Below are 20,534 nucleotides of genomic sequence, written 5' to 3'. Positions count from 1 at the left end.
CATTGGGGCGGTTGGGGGTGGGGCAATGGGGCGGTCGGGCGGTCGGGCCATGGGGGGCAATGGGGCGCTTGCCTTTTCAAGTAGGCTTGCCGGCAGGGCTATCGGTGCTGCTCTGATCTCAGCCCTGACTTTACTGCTTCCCCCCAGAGTGTGTCCTGGTGTGACCCTCTGGGACGAGTCGTTCCAGGTCGTCTGACTCCCCTGCAGCACTGGAGAATACACACACACACACACACACGCACACACGCACACACACATACACAGTCATGTGTGCCGGCAAGGTAAAGGTGTTATTATAGTAGACAACAGACTACATTAGACTGCCCAAATTATTTATTATTGAATTACTGCATACACGTTTACTGTAAGTGTGAGGTTGCATGTAATGTATCATTAAGCAAATGTTCTGCACCTCCTTCTGTTGATCTCCCTTCTCTCTCCATCATCTAACTGCTCTTTTGTTGTTTGATCTATGCCAGAGATCTACCAAAAATACAGTAAAATGTTTTATGTTAAAATGGGATTGCACACACAGAGAGAGAGAGAGAGAGAGAGAGAAAACAGCTACCCTCTACAAAATCATGGAATCAGATCAGTGTGTGGCAATTGCAAACCAACAAAACCACACTATACTACATTGCAGGATACAAAGAACTTTTGAGATTGCAATGTTCAGCTCTAATTACAAATGCTTTGCTTATGCATAGGGCATTTGCATACATTTCAGTGGACATTTAAACACATTCCCATGGAACATGTTCATTCCCATAAAACTTGTTTTTTTTAATGCTGTTTTATGTTTATGTCATCAGCTTTGTAATCACTTTGATGGTTAAATGGCTCATTACAGGGTGAACGAAAGCTGTCTCAGCCCACTCTAGATATTTAATGGTTTATAGTTTGTCACTGTTAAAACATCTCCCTTACCAAAAATCCTACATTGCAGGCCTACTGGCTACTGGGGGGGGGGGGCATTTAGCCCTTCTGGCTAAATTTAGTTATTTAGAGCTGAGTGTAATAAATCTCTCTCTCTCTCAAAACGAGCACTGAAATGTGTCGTGCCAATTAACCTGACCAGATGCTTTGCAGTTGCCTAATGCTTGCTTAGCCTACTAGCAGGGCTCAAAATTGCACCAGACAAAATTGGTAAGTTGGTAGATTTCAGACAGAAAATATGGATTACCTATTGAATGGTGGGTGAATTTCGCCACTTCATTTGTCAGTCGGCTGGCGACGCCCCTGATCCCTATAGACCCCTATAGACCCCTACAGCACTGTGCTGTGGAGGATTATATATTAAAAAGTTATCCACTTTATTTTCATATCACCAACTATATTGACATGAGATTAGAGACATTCTTAGACATGATGTTAGAAACATGTATGTGGACAGGAGTTGTATGTGAGAGAGAGAGAGAGAGAGAGAGAGAGAGAGAGAGAGAGAGAGAGAGAGAGAGAGAGAGAAAACAGCTACCCTCTACAAAATCATGGAATCAGATCAGTGTGTGGCAATTGCAAACCAACAAAACCATACTATACTACATTGCAGGATACAAAGAACTTTTGAGATTGCAATGTTCAGCTCTAATTACAAATGCGTTGCTTATGCATAGGGCATTTGCATACATTTCAGTGGACATTTGTATGTGGGTGTCATGAAGGAGAGTATATTTCGAATGGGAGCTGCACAAATAAAGATTGTTCGTGGGTGAAACTTTTACTTTTGACTTTCCCTCCTTATCTTGCTGGAGCTAGATGTTTTTGGTGTTGTGCAGACTTCCTGTACTTTTGCTACACTGTGTTTGCTTTTGAGCTTTCAGAATGGGGGCCTGCACAGAGTGCTGTGCAGCTGGTACTGCATAAGCAGGCCCCGTGTTTAAACCCAGAGCACACAGCTCGGCTAACAGACACTACGCAGCGCTTCTCATCATCAACACAAGAGGGGGGAAATAAATACATAAAGAAGCTTTTCTTTAAGTTCTCAGACACACACACACACACACACACACACACACACACACACACACACACACACACACACAAACACACACACACACACACACCTCAAGAGACGGTGCAACAAAGATACTTGTTTTGCATTGAGACGTCTCCTTGATGACACAGATATGCTGCCCTCCCGTATGGCATACCTGGCTTTCTTACGCACTTATCTGGGAACGTCAACTACAGAGACAGCGAAAGCGCCCCTACTGCAGTAAGTCTCTGCCTGCCTGCCTGCCTACAGATGCATGCTCTGTGGTGTTCTCTCAGATGCAATTAACCGCAAATTATTTTGTCTCTGCTTAAGTGCTTAGAACATCAACACGTACACACACACACACACACACACACACACACACACACACACACACACATACACCTGCACTACTGTACAAGCACACACACATATTTACACACAAAAGCACAGATGTAAGTTTTTCAGCAATGGCAGGCATCAGGCATTGGCAGGAACTTACACACAAGCCAAACTCCAGCATTCTGCGTCCAGCGCTTGAGGAGTCTACTGGAGTTCCTGTCCAGGTGTTGAATTATTGATGAAAGACAGACAGTACAGTTTGACTGCTGCTACAGAGGCTGGCCTGGCTGCGTCCCTCATAGTGTTTCTGCCAACACACAGCGTGCGGCTCCCCCACCCGCTCCCACTCTATTCTGTTGGGGGCAGCCCTGGCCCACTGGTTAGCACTCTGGACTTGTAACCGGAGGGCAGCCCTGGCCCACTGGTTAGCACTCTGGACTTGTAACCGGAGGGCAGCCCTGGCCCACTGGTTAGCACTCTGGACTAGGGGCAGCCCTGGCCCACTGGTTAGCACTCTGGACTTGTAACCGGAGGGCAGCCCTGGCCCACTGGTTAGCACTCTGGACTTGTAACCGGAGGGCAGCCCTGGCCCACTGGTTAGCACTCTGGACTTGTAACCGGAGGGCAGCCGTGGCCCACTGGTTAGCACTCTGGACTTGTAACCGGAGGGCAGCCCTGGCCCACTGGTTAGCACTCTGGACTTGTAACCGGAGGGCAGCCGTGGCCCACTGGTTAGCACTCTGGACTTGTAACCGGAGGGCAGCCCTGGCCCACTAGTTAGCACTCTGGACTTGTAACCGCAGGGTTGCCGGTTCGAGCCCCGACCGCGGTGGGCCGCGGCTGAAGTGCCCTTGAGCAAGGCACCTAACCCCTCACTGCTCCCCGAGCGCCGCCGTTGTAGCAGGCAGCTCACTGCGCCGGGATTAGTGTGTGCTTCACCTCACTGTGTGTACACTGTATATATACTTAATACTATATGCTATACTATATTCATGAGATCCTCACACATTATCACACTGCCATACTTCACTTCACGATAAACCGACCTTGGGCTTCTACTGCATGTATGAGTTGGACGCATTCTGTGTTCTTGCCTTTGAATGGCTAAAGTGAAGCGAATAGGCACACATAACAGTGATGGTGGACATGGGCTAAATATGGGTTGGAATGAGTACAGCATTGCTGGCATTTGAATGGTTTACATAAACCAGTCGCATTTGGATTTAAAGAGCAACTTGGATTGTAAATGTACTGTGAAATATGGAAGTTAAGCATTACTGTTTAAGAATTCAGTTATTTCTGGCTTCAACTTTACTTCATTTCAACAGCGTCAACCAAGAACCAACAAGGTCTATCTGACATGTTCACAAATGTTGTTTGCATCAAAGGTAACACTCCATAATAAGGTGCCATAATAAATAGCAAACTAGTAATTTCCTAACCCTTTGTTAATATTTGTTAATTGTTACTAAAATATCTATTTGGCACAAGTTAATAGTTTCTTCATCATTAATTAAATATTAGTTGTTTGCATAAAATCTGTATGTTAATGTTTTAACAAATCTATTAACTAATATTGCATTAATATTTGTTAATATTTAACTAAATGTGTTTTTGGCACTAACTAACAGTTATTTCTTACATCATTTAAATGTTAAATGTTATTTACAAACTATATGTTAATGTAAAAGCCAATGACATATTATTATTTATCTGTTATTAAACTGTGCTTCTGCCTATTCCATTATGAACCACTCCTCATAGGACCCTTACAATAAAGTTGGTTAAGCTTAATTAATATATTAGTAATATATAGCTATCAGTGTGGTGGGGCCCTTATAATAAAGTTGGTTAAGCTTAATATATTAGTAATATAGTTATATACACAGACAGATTATAATACTATATATACACAAATTAGTAATATACACAGACAGACAAAGCTAATGAAATGAACAATGTTGACACAGTTTATGTCTCAGTCTGAAAATCCTAGTACATCCGCACAGTTCAGGTCTAGATTTGGTCGCATTCTCAAGCCAGTTGACAGACTGATTCAAACTATGTCAAGACAAGATATTGTTCACACACATCCGTCTATGCAGGGTATCTGCAGGCCAGTGTTTCGGGTTTTTCATGATTAGACATCTAGTTGAGGTCATACACATGTTTGGTAACATGGTTATGTGGTCCAAGCTTTTCTGATTAGCTTTATGGAGAATTTATGGAATTTATGGTTTATGGCTTTATGGTCTTGTGGGGTGTATAAGGCACCCTACGGTCAGTGGTTGGTTGTGCGAGAGTTTGTGCACCTCTTCTTCCACTTCATCCTTATTGGATACCTTTGTGGTTGGCTGTCCTGTAATTGGTGACCCTCTGTCTAGTGTTTGAAAGTAGTGTACTTTTTGCCTTTGGAAGTACTATTTGGTTGCTGCTCGAATTTGGTGAAATTCAGGGGAGGTGGGTGTAACAGAGTTAGAAATGTAGTTTAGTGTTTGTATGTGATTTTCGCCGTAATTAAGCAGCTTAATCGAGATTGGTGTTTTAGAGCCCCCTTTGGAGAAACGGTGTTTTGTCCTTGTATTGTTGCCGTACCCGATCAGAACTCGAAGCGGTTGCTTTGCATTGGGTAAGTTGACTATGTAAAGCACTCCCCACTTTGTTTTAATTTTGTAACTGTAAAATGCTGTTTAAGTTGAAAACTTCGATATATCACCTGTATTATATTACTTTACATGTATTGTTAGGATTTGGGTGCAATTCTAGCAACTTAGACAACGTTTATTAATGTTTTCATTATGACCACGAGTTCATACACACTGTAAGTGACTAGCTGTAAGCTCCGCTAGCAACTTTCCATGCATTCAGTGTAGTTTAGTTTGAGGAGGCTCCTTCATTGAGGAAAGGGAGGAACACCCTCCCTAAAATTTCAGAGAACAATAAAAAATATATAAAGTGAATTACTAATCTGATAAATGACTGTTAATATTACTATTTTTAACACTTTGAATGAACAAAATCGTTCCCCTAGGTCAAAATGCCAACAGCACCCCCTATCGCAATTGAAAATTACTGTATGGAGGAGCTTCCTCCTCAAGCCCCTCATTGAAGTCCATTATAAACGCCTCGGACCCCAGCGGCTCGTGAATCACGTCGTTTTCAATGGCCAAGGGAGGAAGCTCCTCCATACAGCAATTTTCAATTGCGATAGGGGGTGCTGTTTTTAGCGGCAACGGTGCAAGAACGTTATCTGCAGTCATACAGCTAAGAATCTTGTGTTGAATGGAAAGCTTGTTTTTTGCTCGTGAAATAAACAGTAGGGCCTACAATGGAATCAGAGGACAATCTCAAATCTTATTTCAGTCAAATACACTGTGAAGGTTAGGATCAAAGCAGGAAGACCAGTTCCAAAAATTCATATTCCAAAACAAGATGGTAAGGCTAGTGTAGGCTACTGAATGCTACATAGTCAGACAAATACTCATGGCTAACTGGTAACGTTAGCACAGAAAACAATCAGCTATAGCCTACTGCTGGCCTGTCACATAAGTAGACAGTTCATTTGGTGATCAAACATTTTTGACAGTTAAGTAAATACAATTCCTTCAAATCATTGTGTTCAGAAACACAATGGTAAATAGTTATATGGTTTTATAAAACAAGTGTCTAATTTTAGTATAATAGACTTTTCTGCCAATGTATTACATTGAGCAAAACCTCCAGACTTTCCATAATTTTGCACCTGGAAAACAGTATTTCATAACTAGACCTACATATCTTCCCTGACTTCTCAGACCTCAATTTACATTTATTTACATTTACATTTATTAATTTAGCACTATTATCCAAAGTGACTTATATATTTAAATTATATTACAAAGTGCATTGTCCCCGGAGGAATTTGGGGTTAAGTGCCTTGCTCAAATGCACAATGGTGGAAGCCAAGAATTGAACCCACAACTTTTCTGGCTGCTGCATGCTAGCCTAGCTCCTTAGGTCAGACCCCCCCTGAGAATGTCAGAACAGCATTTATTGCAGAACAGCATTTATTGCAGAACATTGCCAGTTAAAATGCTACATAGTACATACTGCTGCTATAAATGTGTCTGGGTAGGCGGCCTACATACTCTATTGTTCACATATGCCACCAACACCATCACAACCTCATATCTGCCACTAACACCAATCAAGCGGACATTCCTTCCTCCGTTATTTTTTTAACCACTGGCCACCACTGGTGTGCATGGAAAGTGCAATTCAGTCTAGCAGGCTCAAGGATTAAAGTTCTCCGTCGTAGGACGGATTTCCGTCAATTTGTTTTTAGAAATGTCATATTTGAAATCGATGCAGATCCGATGAGAAAAAAAATAGGAGGGGGGGGGGGGCGCTATCACCTTTACTTTTCCTTTTTTAAGGCAACTACAAATATTAGGTCCGATGAATTAATGTGTGTGATGGTAAATGTTTAAAGACCTAATAGTGTTCTTGAGAACTTTCTGTGTCTCAATCAGTGACCGCTCAAGAAGATAGCCTACGTCAGCCATGAGTTTCGCTTTGTTTATGTTGTAGCTACCAACTTGTCTCGGGCGTTTGCCTAAAAAAAAAGAACACGTATGGAGGACTATAACGGTCTAAAAGTTGGATTATAGTGACACATTAGAGACAGCTGATGAGGTTGGCCAATCCGTTTAACTTTTTTGGATAGGATATTGTGAGCTCTATGTGCGAATTCGAAGAAGAAGCGTAGGCTGTGTTCTTTCCGTGCATCAATGTAGACAATTTCTTACTATTGCGAACTCTTGTCAGGGGAGGTCACTCATTTTGGGTGTCACCTATGACTTGAACAGATAGCCTGCTATGCCACCCGATGTAGGCTACTATTATTGTTACAGTTTTTAATCAATGCAACTAACATTATGTGTAAAGCGACGCAATATAAACCGTAGCCTATGCACTTTATTTTCCCGTCTGTTATGACATGTACAACAATTTTTTTCACAATTTGTGACGGAAGGTTTTGACTGAGCGTGTTAGCATAAAAAATAATAATAATATCACTGTCATCATCGCGAACTTTTGAGTAAGGGGGTCAGTCTGTTTGTGACGCACAGACAGCCTTGTAGCCTATTTTGCTTAGGCCTCACTTTTAACGACAGTAGGTTGTGAGTGTATGTTGACAAAAAATAACCATACAAATAAAATAGTCAACTTAAAACTTTGCTATAAAATATTATTAATTTATAGCACAAAACCATAACCAGTAGGCCTACCAGAACCTAGCATATTAGCGTCATGATTTGTGTGCGTCTATTTGGCATGGCCACTATAGCTGTCATGGATGCGTTGTTACTAAAGGAAGGCAGGTGTCAAAAGTTAAAAAATAAATGGAGATGGGCAGCTGTTAGAAACGGGGGAGAACTAACAAGCCATGGTGTAAAGAAATTAAAGTGCCAGGGGTTTGCTTTTACTTGGTGTTGAATTGCATATTAACAAGAAAAAATCTCCCCTTTAAACACTTTTGGTCTGAAGTAATTAAATAAGAGTGTGTTAAAGCCTTTCTGCAGTAGAAAAGAACAGCAATGGCTAATCAGCAATGGTCAGGGATGCTACTAAAATATATTTTTGTTCATCAGGAAAACTCAATCTCAATCAAGAACACTCTCAATTCGCCTTATTCACATGGCCGCCATTGGCGGCTAAAATGAGGCTACAGGGTACACAAACCATAGGATTGTTATGTTCTATGCATTCACCTGTAGGTGGCATTAATTATATAGTAAGTGTACCCTGTAGCCTCGTTTTGGTTTAAACAATGGCAGCCCGTGTGAATAAGGCTTAATACTCCCTTTACTTTGCTGTTTGTATCTTTATGTACATTAAAAACCAATAGGTCGCGACCGCAAAAGGGGTGCTATCTCTATAGGTAGATATGAACAACGTATGACTTATGGCCTGAAAAAAGTTCAGTCAAACGATTTTTTTTCACTTTAATCCCTGAGCAGGAAATTAATGTACATTTAGTTTAGCATTATGTTTATGTCCGTATGGTCTACATCTGTGAATATTTAGTGAGTCTCAGAATATTGATTAACTGTCGTTTTGTGCACCTGTACATTCCATGTCCCCTAACAGTGATGGTATAGGAATGATGCATGTAATATAGCCCATTCAACTACTTCTTTTTATTTTGCTTGTGCAGATGCTGTTTTATGTATGCCAGTGCCTGAAGGCATGTTTTGTTTTAACTTTTCCTATAAAGGAATACATGTGATAAGCCAGTTTTGGTCTCAGTCCCTTCACTGTCTGACTAATACATACAGTCGGCATCTAGTCATAATCGTGGTTACCGTGGCTGAAACGCCCCCAAGGGGGAAAATGTTCGTTTTGATTGCATGTAATCTAATGGAGGTGCACCGGCATGAGCACAGAAAACACCTTTAAAAAGATTAAATCTTTTAGCATACATCAATAAATGGCACAAACACGTTTGAACTGAGAGTTATCTGTGCACCAACGAGGTTAAGGGTAACATTAAGTTCCCTCATTTTGCTAATTCCAGTTAAACTGCCAGAATTCTCTCAAGTGTACTCATTGTAGAACTGCTTTCAATGGCCGGACTGTGTAGCTCGGTTTAGCAAGCTAAGCCTATTGCCATAACACCACATACTCATAAGTTGCATCTTAATTTATTCTCACAAGAATGACATTCCCTACAATGTCCGTGGGAATAGTTTTAACAAGTAATGTGTACCAGTTGGATATGTTACACTGACGATATAAAGATAGCTAGTTAGCAACCTAATGACGGTACCATCAAATATAGCTTCCAGAGAAATTTGTCATCAACATTGGGCAATCGAGGGGAATTAGGTTGTTGGCATACACAGGACAGTTAAGTAAATACAATTCCTTCAAATCATTGTGTTCAGAAACAAGCAGAACTCCACCTGAATGTAAAACTAATGTATAAAGTCTAACTGCTAGCGAGTTCGCCCATTGACTTCCATTGTGTGGTGTTAGCATGTTTTCCCCCTCATGGGGGGCGGTAACCTTTCCGAACGTCTTAACCGACTATATGCATAGTTATATATTACTAATATATTAATAATGCTTAACCAACTTTATTATAAGGGTCCCCCATACTGATAGTTATATATTACTAATATATTAATTAAGCTTAACCAACTTTATTATAAGGGGCCCCACGCTGATAGCTATATACTACTAATATATTAATTAAACTTAACCAACTTTATTATAAGGGTCCTCCATACTGATAGTTATATATTACTAATATATTAATTAAGCTTAACCAACTTTATTATAAGGGGCCCCACCCTGATAGCTATATACTACTAATATATCAATTAAGCTTAACCAACTTTATTATAAGGGTCCCCCATACTGATAGTTATATATTACTAATATATTAATTAAGCGTAACCAACTTTATTATAAGGTGCTCCACGCTTATAGCTATGTACTACTAATATATTAATTAAGCTTAAACTTTATTGTAAGGGTCCTATGGGCAGTGGTTCATATTGGGATAGGCAGAAGCACAGTTGAATAACAATTAGTTAAATAATAATATGTCATTAACTTTTCTATTAACATATAGTTTGTAAATAAACATTTAACATTTAAATGATGTAAGACATAACTGTTAATTAGTGCCAAAAAGACATTTAGTTAACAAATATTATTAACAAATATTAATACAATATTAGTTAATAGATTTGTTAAAACATTAACATACAGATTTTATGCAAACAACTAATATTTAATTAATGATGAAAAAACTATTGACTTGTGCCAAATAGATATTTTAGTAACAATTAACAAATATTAACAAAGGGTTAGGTAATTACTAGTTTGCTATTTATTATGGCACCTTATTATGGAGTGTTACCAAAAACGCTTTGGTGTTGCTTTAAATAATAGTGGTTATTTGGTTATCTAAGTGCATTTAAGACTTTCAGCCAACTCTCAGTGTACATGCTGGTGTGCTGACGTAGCATGCACTCTCCACACTGTGACTTCTCCAAAGACACGCCGGCCCCTGGGAGCCTAGTGATGTCAGCGCTCTTCCCTTCCTTCTCTGTGGCACCAGTAGACCAGTGAGACTAGCGCGTGGCTGACCTGTTTGAGCGTCTCTGTGAGACTAGTGCGTGGCTGATGTGATTGGAACTCTCTGTGAGACTAGCGCGTGGCTGACCTGTTTGAGCGTATTGTGAGACTAGTGCATAGCTGACCTGTTTGAGCGTATTGTGAGACTAGTGCATAGCTGACCTGTTTGAGCGTATTGTGAGACTAGTGCATAGCTGACCTGTTTGAGCGTCTCTGTGAGACTAGTGCTTAGCTGACCTGTTTGAGCATCTTTGTGAGACAAGTGCATAGCTGACCTGTTTGAGCCTCTCTGTGGCACCAGTACCTAGCTGATGTGATTGGACCTCTCTGTGGCACCAGTACCTAGCTGATGTGATTGGACCTCTCTGTGGCACCAGTCACTAGCTGATGTGATTGGACCTCTCTGTGAGACTAATGTGTAACTGACGTGAGTGGTCATCTCCTCTCTGTGTTGAGATGTGTGTAGTGGAGTCGACGTGCGCGGTTTCTTCCTCTCTGTGTCGACTGTGTTAAGATGTGTGTAGCGGAGCTGACGTAAGTGGTCATATCCTCTCTGTGTTAACTGCGTACATAGCTGACGTGAGTGGTCAACTCCTCTCTGTGTTGAGATGTGTGTAGCGGCGCTGACGTGAGTGGTCATATCCTCTATGTGTTAACTGCGTACATAGCTGACGTGAGTGGTCACCTCCTCTCTGTGTTGAGATGTGTGTAGCGGCGCTGACGTGAGTGGTCATATCCTCTCTGTGTTGCAGGTTGCTGCTGTCCCTGTGTTGAGATGTGCAGGACGCCCGCACTGCCCAGCCCGTTCCCGGCCAGGCCTCTTCTCCGACTGACCACGTCTGAAGTGTCTGAGAACATGAAGTGTTTATAACCATAGGTAATCTTCAGATGCACACCACGCACACACCAATCAAGTGTGTTTAAATTCACTTTCAACTCAAACTCTGTTTGCTCGCCACTCTTTTTGTCTTGTGCTTTCACATAATTTGCTGTAAAGAAAGTTTTACAACTGCACAATATGTCCCCTTTGCTCTTTTTGCCAGGTATGTTTTAATCAGGCAACTAGTTCATATGACAGATAAACAAGTGATGTTTGGGGTACGTTCTACCGGCTGAATAGAATGTACCCCATGTAAACAGACGGCATACATTTTTCAATCTGAACAGTTGGTAACGCAATAAAGGTTCCATAATAAATAGCAAACTAGTCATTACCTAATCCGTTGTTAATATTTGTTAATTGTTACTAAAATATCTATTTGGCACAAGTTAATAGTTTTGTTCATCATTAATTAAATATTAGTTGTTTGCATAAAATCTGTACATTAATGTTTTAACTAATAGAAAACAATCGATTAACTAATATTGTCTAAATGTCTTTTTGGCACTAATTAACAGTTTTATCTTACATCATTTAAATGTTAAATGTTTATTTACAAATTATATATTAATATAAAAGTGAATGATATATTATTATTTAACTAATTGTTATTAAACTGTGCTTCTGCCTATCCCAATATAAACCACTCCTCATAGGACCATTACAATAAAGTTGGTTAAGATTACAGTAATTCATATATTAGTAATATATAGCTATCAGTGTGGGGCCCCTTATGATAAAGTTGGTTAAGCTTAATTAATATATTAGTAATATAGTAATATACACAGACAGATTGTAATTAGGGCTGGGACAACGCGTCGACGTGATCGATGACGTCGACGCAAAAAATACGTTGACGCAAAATATGAGCGTCGATTCATGTGCTGCTAAATATTTTTATTTTTACACCTTCAGTGTTTTCCATACGTTGACTAATCTGTGGCTGGGCACCACGAAATCAAAACCGCACATTGATGTTATATGTCTATGTTATAGTCCTACTATTTAAATTAAAGATAAGATAATTTCATTGAGCTGCACTTTTTACTCACACAGCCTTTCCTCGCCCCGCCCCCTCTCTCTCGTAACGAGCCCGCTGCTCCTCCTCTGCATGTGCATTTAACAAATTATTCACGATTGTTGAAGGATTGTTGTTGCCACATAGAAGCACTGCATAGAACACAGTGGGCTAAATTGCTATTAAATCCGCTTAGCATCGTGACCATGCTGCGCAAATTTGTTAAAAAATGCAGCATTAAAGTTAAGGTAAACTCTGTTAAGGTCTTATCACAACATAGTACATTGAGGAGACTAAACTAAGTTAAGTTACAGTATGCAATCAAGCAGTATTTCAAAGCTAACGTTACAATACTTTTTGGATGTCAAGTTTAGCATGCTTACTTGCAGCTGCTTGTATTCGTTACTCAGGCTCATTGTATTGACTCTGAATGTTTGCAAAAAATCCCGATGTAAATGGAAAAGTGTTTTCCAAGACTCAAAAGTGCTTGTCCAAAGGAGAAGTACGAACCGTTATTTGAACTAACTACGTTATGAATTGCATCCACACATCAGCAGTCTTTTAACTGTGTTAATGTTAATTGCAAGGATTCCCACACGAACGTCTTAAAAATGACAGGCACTCAATTAGACATACACTACTGAACTTTATTGAATGCTACCTCTGACTAAGAATGCATTACTTTGCACTTGTATAGTCTTTTATTTTGGAATCTTAAGAGCAATAAACATATATTGCAATGTTAAAGAATTCATGTTTTTCATTCATATATGTAAATAAACATGTATAAGTTGCTATTAGTGAAATAATTGGGAGATAATCGATAATCAAATCGAATCGAAATCGAATCGGACTAAAAAAATGAATCGTTAGATTAATCGATGCATCGAAAAAATAATCGCTAGATTAATCATTTAAAAGATAATCGTTTATCCCAGCCCTAATTGTAATATTATATCTACACAGATTAGTAATATACACAGACAGACAAAGCTAATGACATGAACAATGTTGACACAATAGCTTATGTACTTCTTTTTATTTTGCTTGTGCAGATGCTGTTTTATGTACGCCAGCCTAAATACATGTGATAAGCCAGTTTTGGTCTCAGTCCCTTCATCCTCTGACTAATATTTATAAATCTTCAGTGTCCCGCCGGTGGGAGGTTACCCCCCTCCCCCACCTACCCCCAACTAAATCAATTGTATGCACCATTGTATGCACCATATTGCTATGTAGCATAGTAATGTTATACACCATTTGAAAGCTTTTGGGAATCCAAAAATGACAACTTTTTTCATGTACAATCTGTATAGTGATTTACATTCTCAGATTAATTTTACTACGTCTCAATTTAATTTGATCCAAAATGCCCTCGTTTTACAAAATGCATGAGCATACCTTGGCAAATAATGGTCTAAAGCACTCATATTTTCATTCTATATTGATCTACTTTTGCTTCATAAGACCTGGTACTAGGGCTCAGTTGTGTTTCTAAGTGATATCAAGTGACTTAGAGGGCTGGAATTTACTGGAATGCTTTTGAATGTGAACATCACATGTGGAGATACAGTTTCCAACCAAGAAATTTAGTGTAAAAACGGTGGATTGCATGTTTTGCATGCAAATACCTGTAAAACTGAAACATAAAAATCTATGCAGTTTTTGTAATCTCAACAATAGCCAGTATTTTGAAACCTGGTATACTTTGATTGACTGCATGTACCTTGTGAAGTGAAAACAAGTGTTATTCTTTGACAGAATAATTTGATTTTGAGTCAGATTTCCAGTGTTTTGGTAAAGTTAGTGTGTGCAGAGAAAGATGTATTAGTATATATTTAACAAAATGTGTTTTTGTGAAGAAAATGATCCATTTGGCCAATTGTGTTTTGTAAGTGTGAGTCTGTGTTAAGAGTTTAGAAAAAATATCTGAAGTATGGGTAAGCGCTTGTTAGCAATTGAAAAAAACGAACAAATATTACTGTAATACAATATTAGTTAATAGATTGTTTTCTATTTGTTAAAACATTAACGTACAGATTTTATGCAAACAACTAATATTTAATTAATCACGAAAAAACTATTAATTTGTGCCAAATAGATATTTTAGTGACAATTAACAAATATTAAAAAAGGGTAATGACTAGTTTGCTACTTATTATGGCACCTTATTATAAAGTGTTACCGAATAGTTTAATTGGAATGACAAAAAGACTGTCCATGTAAACACTCTTAAAGCCATAGTGTCTCCTGTCATTAGATCTGTGTGAACTGGCCCTTATATATAGTCTGCAGTTTGTCAGAGTCAGAGTAATCTTTTTTCAATAAGGGGATGTTTGTTGGTTGTTTCCTGTTGCCTGGGACACCCTGACATTCTGGAGGAAGGAGCTTTTTGGCTGTTCACAGGCTTTCTAAATGAAGCGTTTCTGTGTGGAGACAAATAAACTGAATTGACGTGTGCTATTATTCTGAACAACAAGTCCAGAAGGAACCTAAAGCACTGCTGCTTTTTTGGCAGCAGTTTCTTCCTCCTTTCTCTCTCTTTCTCTCTCTCTCGCTCTCTGTCTCTCTTTCTTTCTCTCCCTCACACACACACACACACGCACACACACACATTTGAACAATACTATTTTTTTAGAAGCAGTTGTCTCTCACTCACACACACACATAAAAAAAGATACGCGTGCGCGCACACACACACACACACACACATGCACACACACATTCATTCTCCTTGCTCTCTAACATCCTTTTTCTGTCCTCCATTTTACCCTAATCATTTCCTCAGATCATTTTCTTTCTTCCTGTTCAAAGCCCACTTCTCTCCCACTTTTTGTGTCTCTGGCGTCATGTTTTACTAAGCCAGGTTGAAATCATTCACTGATGACCCACTTTAGAGTGCTTTAGAGGGCGGGCAGGCACACGCATGGTCCCCTAGCTCGCTCTTTCTTTCTCTCTCTCTCTTTCTCTTTCTCTCTCTCCGTCCCTCTCTCTGTTATCTCTCCTTCCTCTTTTTCATAATGTCTGCTCGCTCTCTCCCTCCCTCTCTTTCTTGTGTACACTATGTCCCTCCAGCTCTTGCTCTTTCTCTTTCTCTCTCTCTCTCTCTCCTGTTTTAGAAACCAATAACAGTAAATGTTTTTAATGCAACATTTAAATGTAACCAATACACATGTTCCAATAAATGGAATATTGAAGTAAAACATCTCTCTCTCTCTCTCTCTCTCTCTCTCTCTCTCTCTCTCTCTCTCTCTCTCTCTCTCGGGGTGTGTGTGTGTGGTGGCAGGTAATGACGAGGCACAACCCTAACCCTGGAGATGCCGAAGAGAAGAGACATTCTTGCCATCGTGTTGATCGTGTTGCCGTGGACACTGCTCATCACTGTCTGGCACCAGAACGCCATTGCACCCCTGCTGGCCATTCGCAAGGGTACATACACACAATGCCCTCTGCTTTCCTCTCTTACACAGAAACACTCACACACACGTACACACACACACACACACACACAAGGAAACACACACACACGTGTACAAACGTGCACACACGCACGCACACACACACACACGTACACACACACACACACACGTACAAACATGCACACACTCACACACGCACGCACACACACACACACAACCATAAACAAATACATACATACACACACACACATGCACGCACACGCACGCACACACACACACACAGACACACACACACACATGCACACGCTACAAGGCACACACACACACATATGCACTGCGCCACACAGCACACACACACACATGCATGCTGCGCACCCACACACCCACACTCACACACACTAAGAACTTGTCCTATCCTTTGTCCTATCCCTGTCCCAAAATCAACATAGTTTTTAACCAGAACCTCAAAAACAGGTTGTTGTTTTGTTTTTTTTTGGGGTGGGGGCATAATTTCATTCACTTACCACAGCAGTGTGGGCAGAGTCAAGTAGCTACTGTAAAGTAGGTACACGTAGAGGTCTTCAGATGACAACATGCAACAATGAGACAAGTGGTGAATAGTGTTGTTTTTGTTGAGATCTAGCTGACATGACTAATGGCACAGAGAGACACTTCCTGATCAGTCCTTTAACTCCTCTTCTTTCACATTAAATCTAACATGCTGGGTCTCTGTGAAAAACACAGGCAGATGACCTTTATACGACACACTTGCCACTCTGCACAGCCAGAGAACAGCGGTGTTGCATGAGTCACTGTTCCTGTTAAGAGCTACCCCAGTAGGCTCCACGGATGCATCCTAATAAACAGGATTGTTTTCTACTCTGGTGCGCAGATGTGGCTAACGCCTGAAACAACTAAGGCTAAATGGGGTCAGCCAATCTGTTTCCAGCCCGCACACTCACAGGGCGAGAAACTCAGACGTCCATAATTGAGATGGTCTTTCGTCTGCCTGTGAGGGCCCTGTTTGTGTTGATGTGTTTAGCATTCTCCGAGAAAGAGAGAGAGAGGGGGAGGGATGAGAGAGACAGAGAGAAAGGATGAGATCCATCTCTGCTGCCTTTTAATCAGATGGACAGAGTAACAAGAGGATTGCAAACAAGCTGCAGACGGGCCCAGAGGGGGCTACCTCAGACGCTGAGCGCAACGTTCTCACACTGGACAAAACCAAAGTCCTTTTAGGCAAGTCCCTCCACTCTGCGGCCATATTGCAACGCTTTTTGGGAACTCATCGGGCATCCTATTCGGCAGAAATGCGCGTGCGTAAGGCTTAACAACACCAATCTTGCTCCAGCGGCGAGTTCACAACACATGATTGGCACAATGTCTTCACAACACACCATATGATTGGCTCAGCATATTTACATCACACCACATGATTGGCTCAATGTATTCACATGTCGACGTTTTGTCGAGGAAGGGGTGTGATATGTGTAGGCAACGGCCATATTGGCGTTACAAACCTGCCCCATGTATTTCTATGGAGGATTTTTTGAGTGCTGTGTCTCCTCATTAGAAAGTCTCTGACAAAACCGACCCAGATAGCGGATTCTGGCTCGGACCCGACCGGGTCAATCAGGTATGGTGCTGGTGACACTGGAGGCTTGTCTGTTGTTCTGATGGCTGAGGTGCCAGAGCGTCAGCTATCAAACTGATACAGTCCTGCGATTTGTTGGGGTAACACTGCTAAGTCAGGGTCTTTTCTTACCCTGTCAGCGTGGCTACCACTGTGAGCCAAGAATCGTGAATGGTGCTGTTTTACACAAATCAAATCTGTCAGCTGGCTTTTGTTTGCTTCTCCTGTAGCTTTCTCGCAGTGCCTGTTCAGATGTCAGATGGCAAACAGGCAGGCATGACTGATAGGAAACAAGTAAGATTACGTTTGTCAGGAGGCTGTTTCCATCTGGGGTGGAGAGACTGCAACTCTCACCTTCTTAGTGCCTCCAGAGTGAAGAAGCCACTGTACTCAGGAGATTGGTCAATTAGCAGCTTTCAGACACATTACATAGTTTCCAGTGAAATCTCTGGATACTAAACAAAAGAGTTCACTTTTGTATTCCTCCCTCTGTCATGCCCATGTGTGTCAGCTAGTAGATTGCCCGTGCATGTCAGCCAGTAGATTGCCCATGTGTGTCAGCCAGTAGATTGCCCATGCGTGTCAGTCAGTAGATTGGCTTTCTTGAAAATACGCTGCCTGCTGTTTATATACTGACATACTGAGGTAATGTCTGCAAACGAGTGTCAGGTTTTTTACTGTGATTGTAGTATGCAAATGAGTGCCAGGTGTTTTACTGTGACTGTAGTATGCAAATCAGTGCCAGGTGTTTTACTGTGGCTGTAGTATGCAAACAGGGACAGGTATGAGTGAGCAAGTCACAAATCAGAAGTTTAACACCACTTCTGTCTCTAAGGATACCCGCAAGACCACAAGACCACCGAAACCAGTCGCTTCGGTAAAATTTACAAAATTAAGATATTGTGCTCACATGAACGGCCATAAACTAAGCTTTCCAACGATATGTACATCGAGGGTATTGAAAAAAGTATCGCTAAGATAACCGCATCCAAAATTGGCATGGTTCTCCTGTCACAATACGGCATACTCCAGAAGATGAGAAAATCACCAAATTGTCACGTGCGGTAGTGTGAGTGCACTGTTATTACAGAGAGGGTTAAACAGTCAAAACGTATGTTTTTCCGTGAAATTTATTTAATTTATACTGTATACTGTTGAATTGTGTGAAAACGTGAAATTCAACATTTTAACCCGTACGTTTGTTTATCGTGGATTTTCTCAAAATAGCACTGTGCGCAAAGCGACTGGTTTCGCCTTTCAGGGTCACATTTCAAGAAGTCCAAGCACATCCAAGAGCTTCTCTCTGAGACCCAGTCTTAACACATCTTCCAGATTCCAGCATGCTGACAGTGGCCTTGGCAGTCTTAACAGCAGATGCATGCGGGCTGTTTCCAGGGGCAATACTGGCCTGATATACAAACGGAACAAACTGGAATCTTATTCCATGATCTTCCAATTGAGCCCCTTGGAGCAGCCTTGTGTGGTTCCTACTGAGCCCCCATGCCTGTTCAGCCTAATCCCCCCCCTCAGTCTTACCGTGCTGCTCTCACCTCTTTCAGCTTGTCACCACCTAGTCAGAGACTTCTTTATCATTCCCGAGCGGCTAGCCATCCACCGCCACCGCCTCGCAGGTAGCTACTCCTCTCCCCTCTCCCGTCTCTGCTCTCTCTCTCTCTCTCTCTCTCCTCTCTCTCTCTCTTGCTCTCACGCGTCCTTTCTGAACATTAATACAAACCTGAGCAGCCCCAGAGGAGGGCGTGCTAACGCTTTAATTCTCCTCCTCCTCTTCCTCCTCCTACTCTTCCTCCATCCACCTCGTCCCCTCTCCACTCACCTTCTCTTCCTCCTCTTCTTCATCCTCCCCTCCCCCTCCACCCACTCCTACTCCTCCACATCTCCCTCTTACTCCTCCCATTCATCCTCTTTTTCTTCCCTCCTCCTCTTCCTCCTCCATCTCCTCTTCCTCTTCCTGTGTTCAGATGACGGTGCAGACGGACGCCGCGAGGCTGGCGCGGTGGGCGATTCCAAGGAGTACTGCTCGCCGGACAAGGACATCGTGGAGGTGGTGCGCACCGAGTACGTGTACACGCGGCCGCCGCCCTGGTCCGACGTGCTACCCACCATCCACGTGATCACGCCCACCTACAGCCGGCCGGTGCAGAAGGCAGAGTTGACGCGGCTGGCCAACACCTTCCTGCACGTGGCCAACCTGCACTGGATCCTGGTGGAGGACTCGCAGCGCCGGACGCCGCTGGTGGCGCACCTGCTCCGAGAGACAGGCCTCAACTACACGCACCTCAATGTGGAGACGCCGCGCAACTACAAGCTGCGGGGCGACACGCGGGACCCGCGCATCCCCCGCGGAACCATGCAGCGGAACCTGGCACTACGCTGGCTACGGGAGACCTTCAGCCCCAACAGCAGCCAACCGGGCATCGTCTACTTCGCTGATGACGACAACACCTACAGCCTGGAGCTGTTCGAGGAGGTAAGGCAAACTATAACATCGGAAAGAAAGTGTTTATTTCTTTAGGAGATAGGGCAAACTATAACATCAGAAAGAAAGTGTTTATTTCTTTAGGAGGTAAGGCAAACTATAACATCGGAAAGAAAGTCTTTATTTCTATAGGAGGTAAGGCAAACTAGAACATCGGAAGGAAAGTCTTTATTTCTATAGGAGGTAAGGCAAACTAACATCGGAAGGAAATAGTTTATTTTCTGGACATAGGATGATGAGGCTTGTCGAATCATGTCTGTTTCTCATAAAAAAAAAACATTTTTTGAAAAGGAGTGATTCCTCGACTCAAGAGGTGCTCTTTGGATGGGAAACACTGAACATTCAAAACAAGAATATTCAAAAGAAGAGTTTTTTAAGTTGTTTTTTTATTACATGTTTTGAATGTCTATCATGTTTGATAGACAACAATAACACATAAAAATCTACGCCCATTTGATGTTTCTTCATGATCTGAAGGTTTATTTTGGTGTAGATGGTGGTGTTCTCTTATGAGTACACAGCAGTAGGGCATGGAGGATTGCTAAGATGGCTCCATTAGGCGGTCTGTGTACTGAAAAGCTGGAGAGTAGGCCCACTAGGCTCTAATGAGGGTGTCAGTTTATCTGATCAAGACTCGTGT

General features: G+C 41.7%; 1 protein-coding gene across 4 annotated transcripts in view; it reads left to right on the top strand.

The window, feature by feature from the left end:
- Positions 1–20,534, top strand: part of LOC125308051 (galactosylgalactosylxylosylprotein 3-beta-glucuronosyltransferase 1) — an 83,254-nt gene that overhangs the window by 26,903 nt on the left and 35,817 nt on the right. For 2 of the 4 annotated variants that reach the window (XM_048264263.1, XM_048264264.1), the window contains exons 2-5: positions 11,200–11,324; positions 15,632–15,774; positions 18,957–19,028; positions 19,377–19,885. In XM_048264263.1, coding sequence (XP_048120220.1) covers positions 15,663–15,774; positions 18,957–19,028; positions 19,377–19,885 — 693 coding nt within the window. In that variant the 5' untranslated portion in view covers positions 11,200–11,324; positions 15,632–15,662. Of the gene's footprint in view, positions 1–4,917; positions 4,947–11,199; positions 11,325–15,631; positions 15,775–18,956; positions 19,029–19,376; positions 19,886–20,534 lie in introns of those variants that run through there. The other 2 variants (XM_048264265.1, XM_048264267.1) reach the window with 2 other exon arrangements.

The sequence above is a fragment of the Alosa alosa genome, chromosome 15, assembly GCF_017589495.1.
Source record: "Alosa alosa isolate M-15738 ecotype Scorff River chromosome 15, AALO_Geno_1.1, whole genome shotgun sequence".
Classification (NCBI taxonomy): domain Eukaryota; kingdom Metazoa; phylum Chordata; class Actinopteri; order Clupeiformes; family Clupeidae; genus Alosa; species Alosa alosa.
Note: the sequence above shows the minus strand (reverse complement) of the source record. Positions and strands in the feature narration are given on the sequence as shown.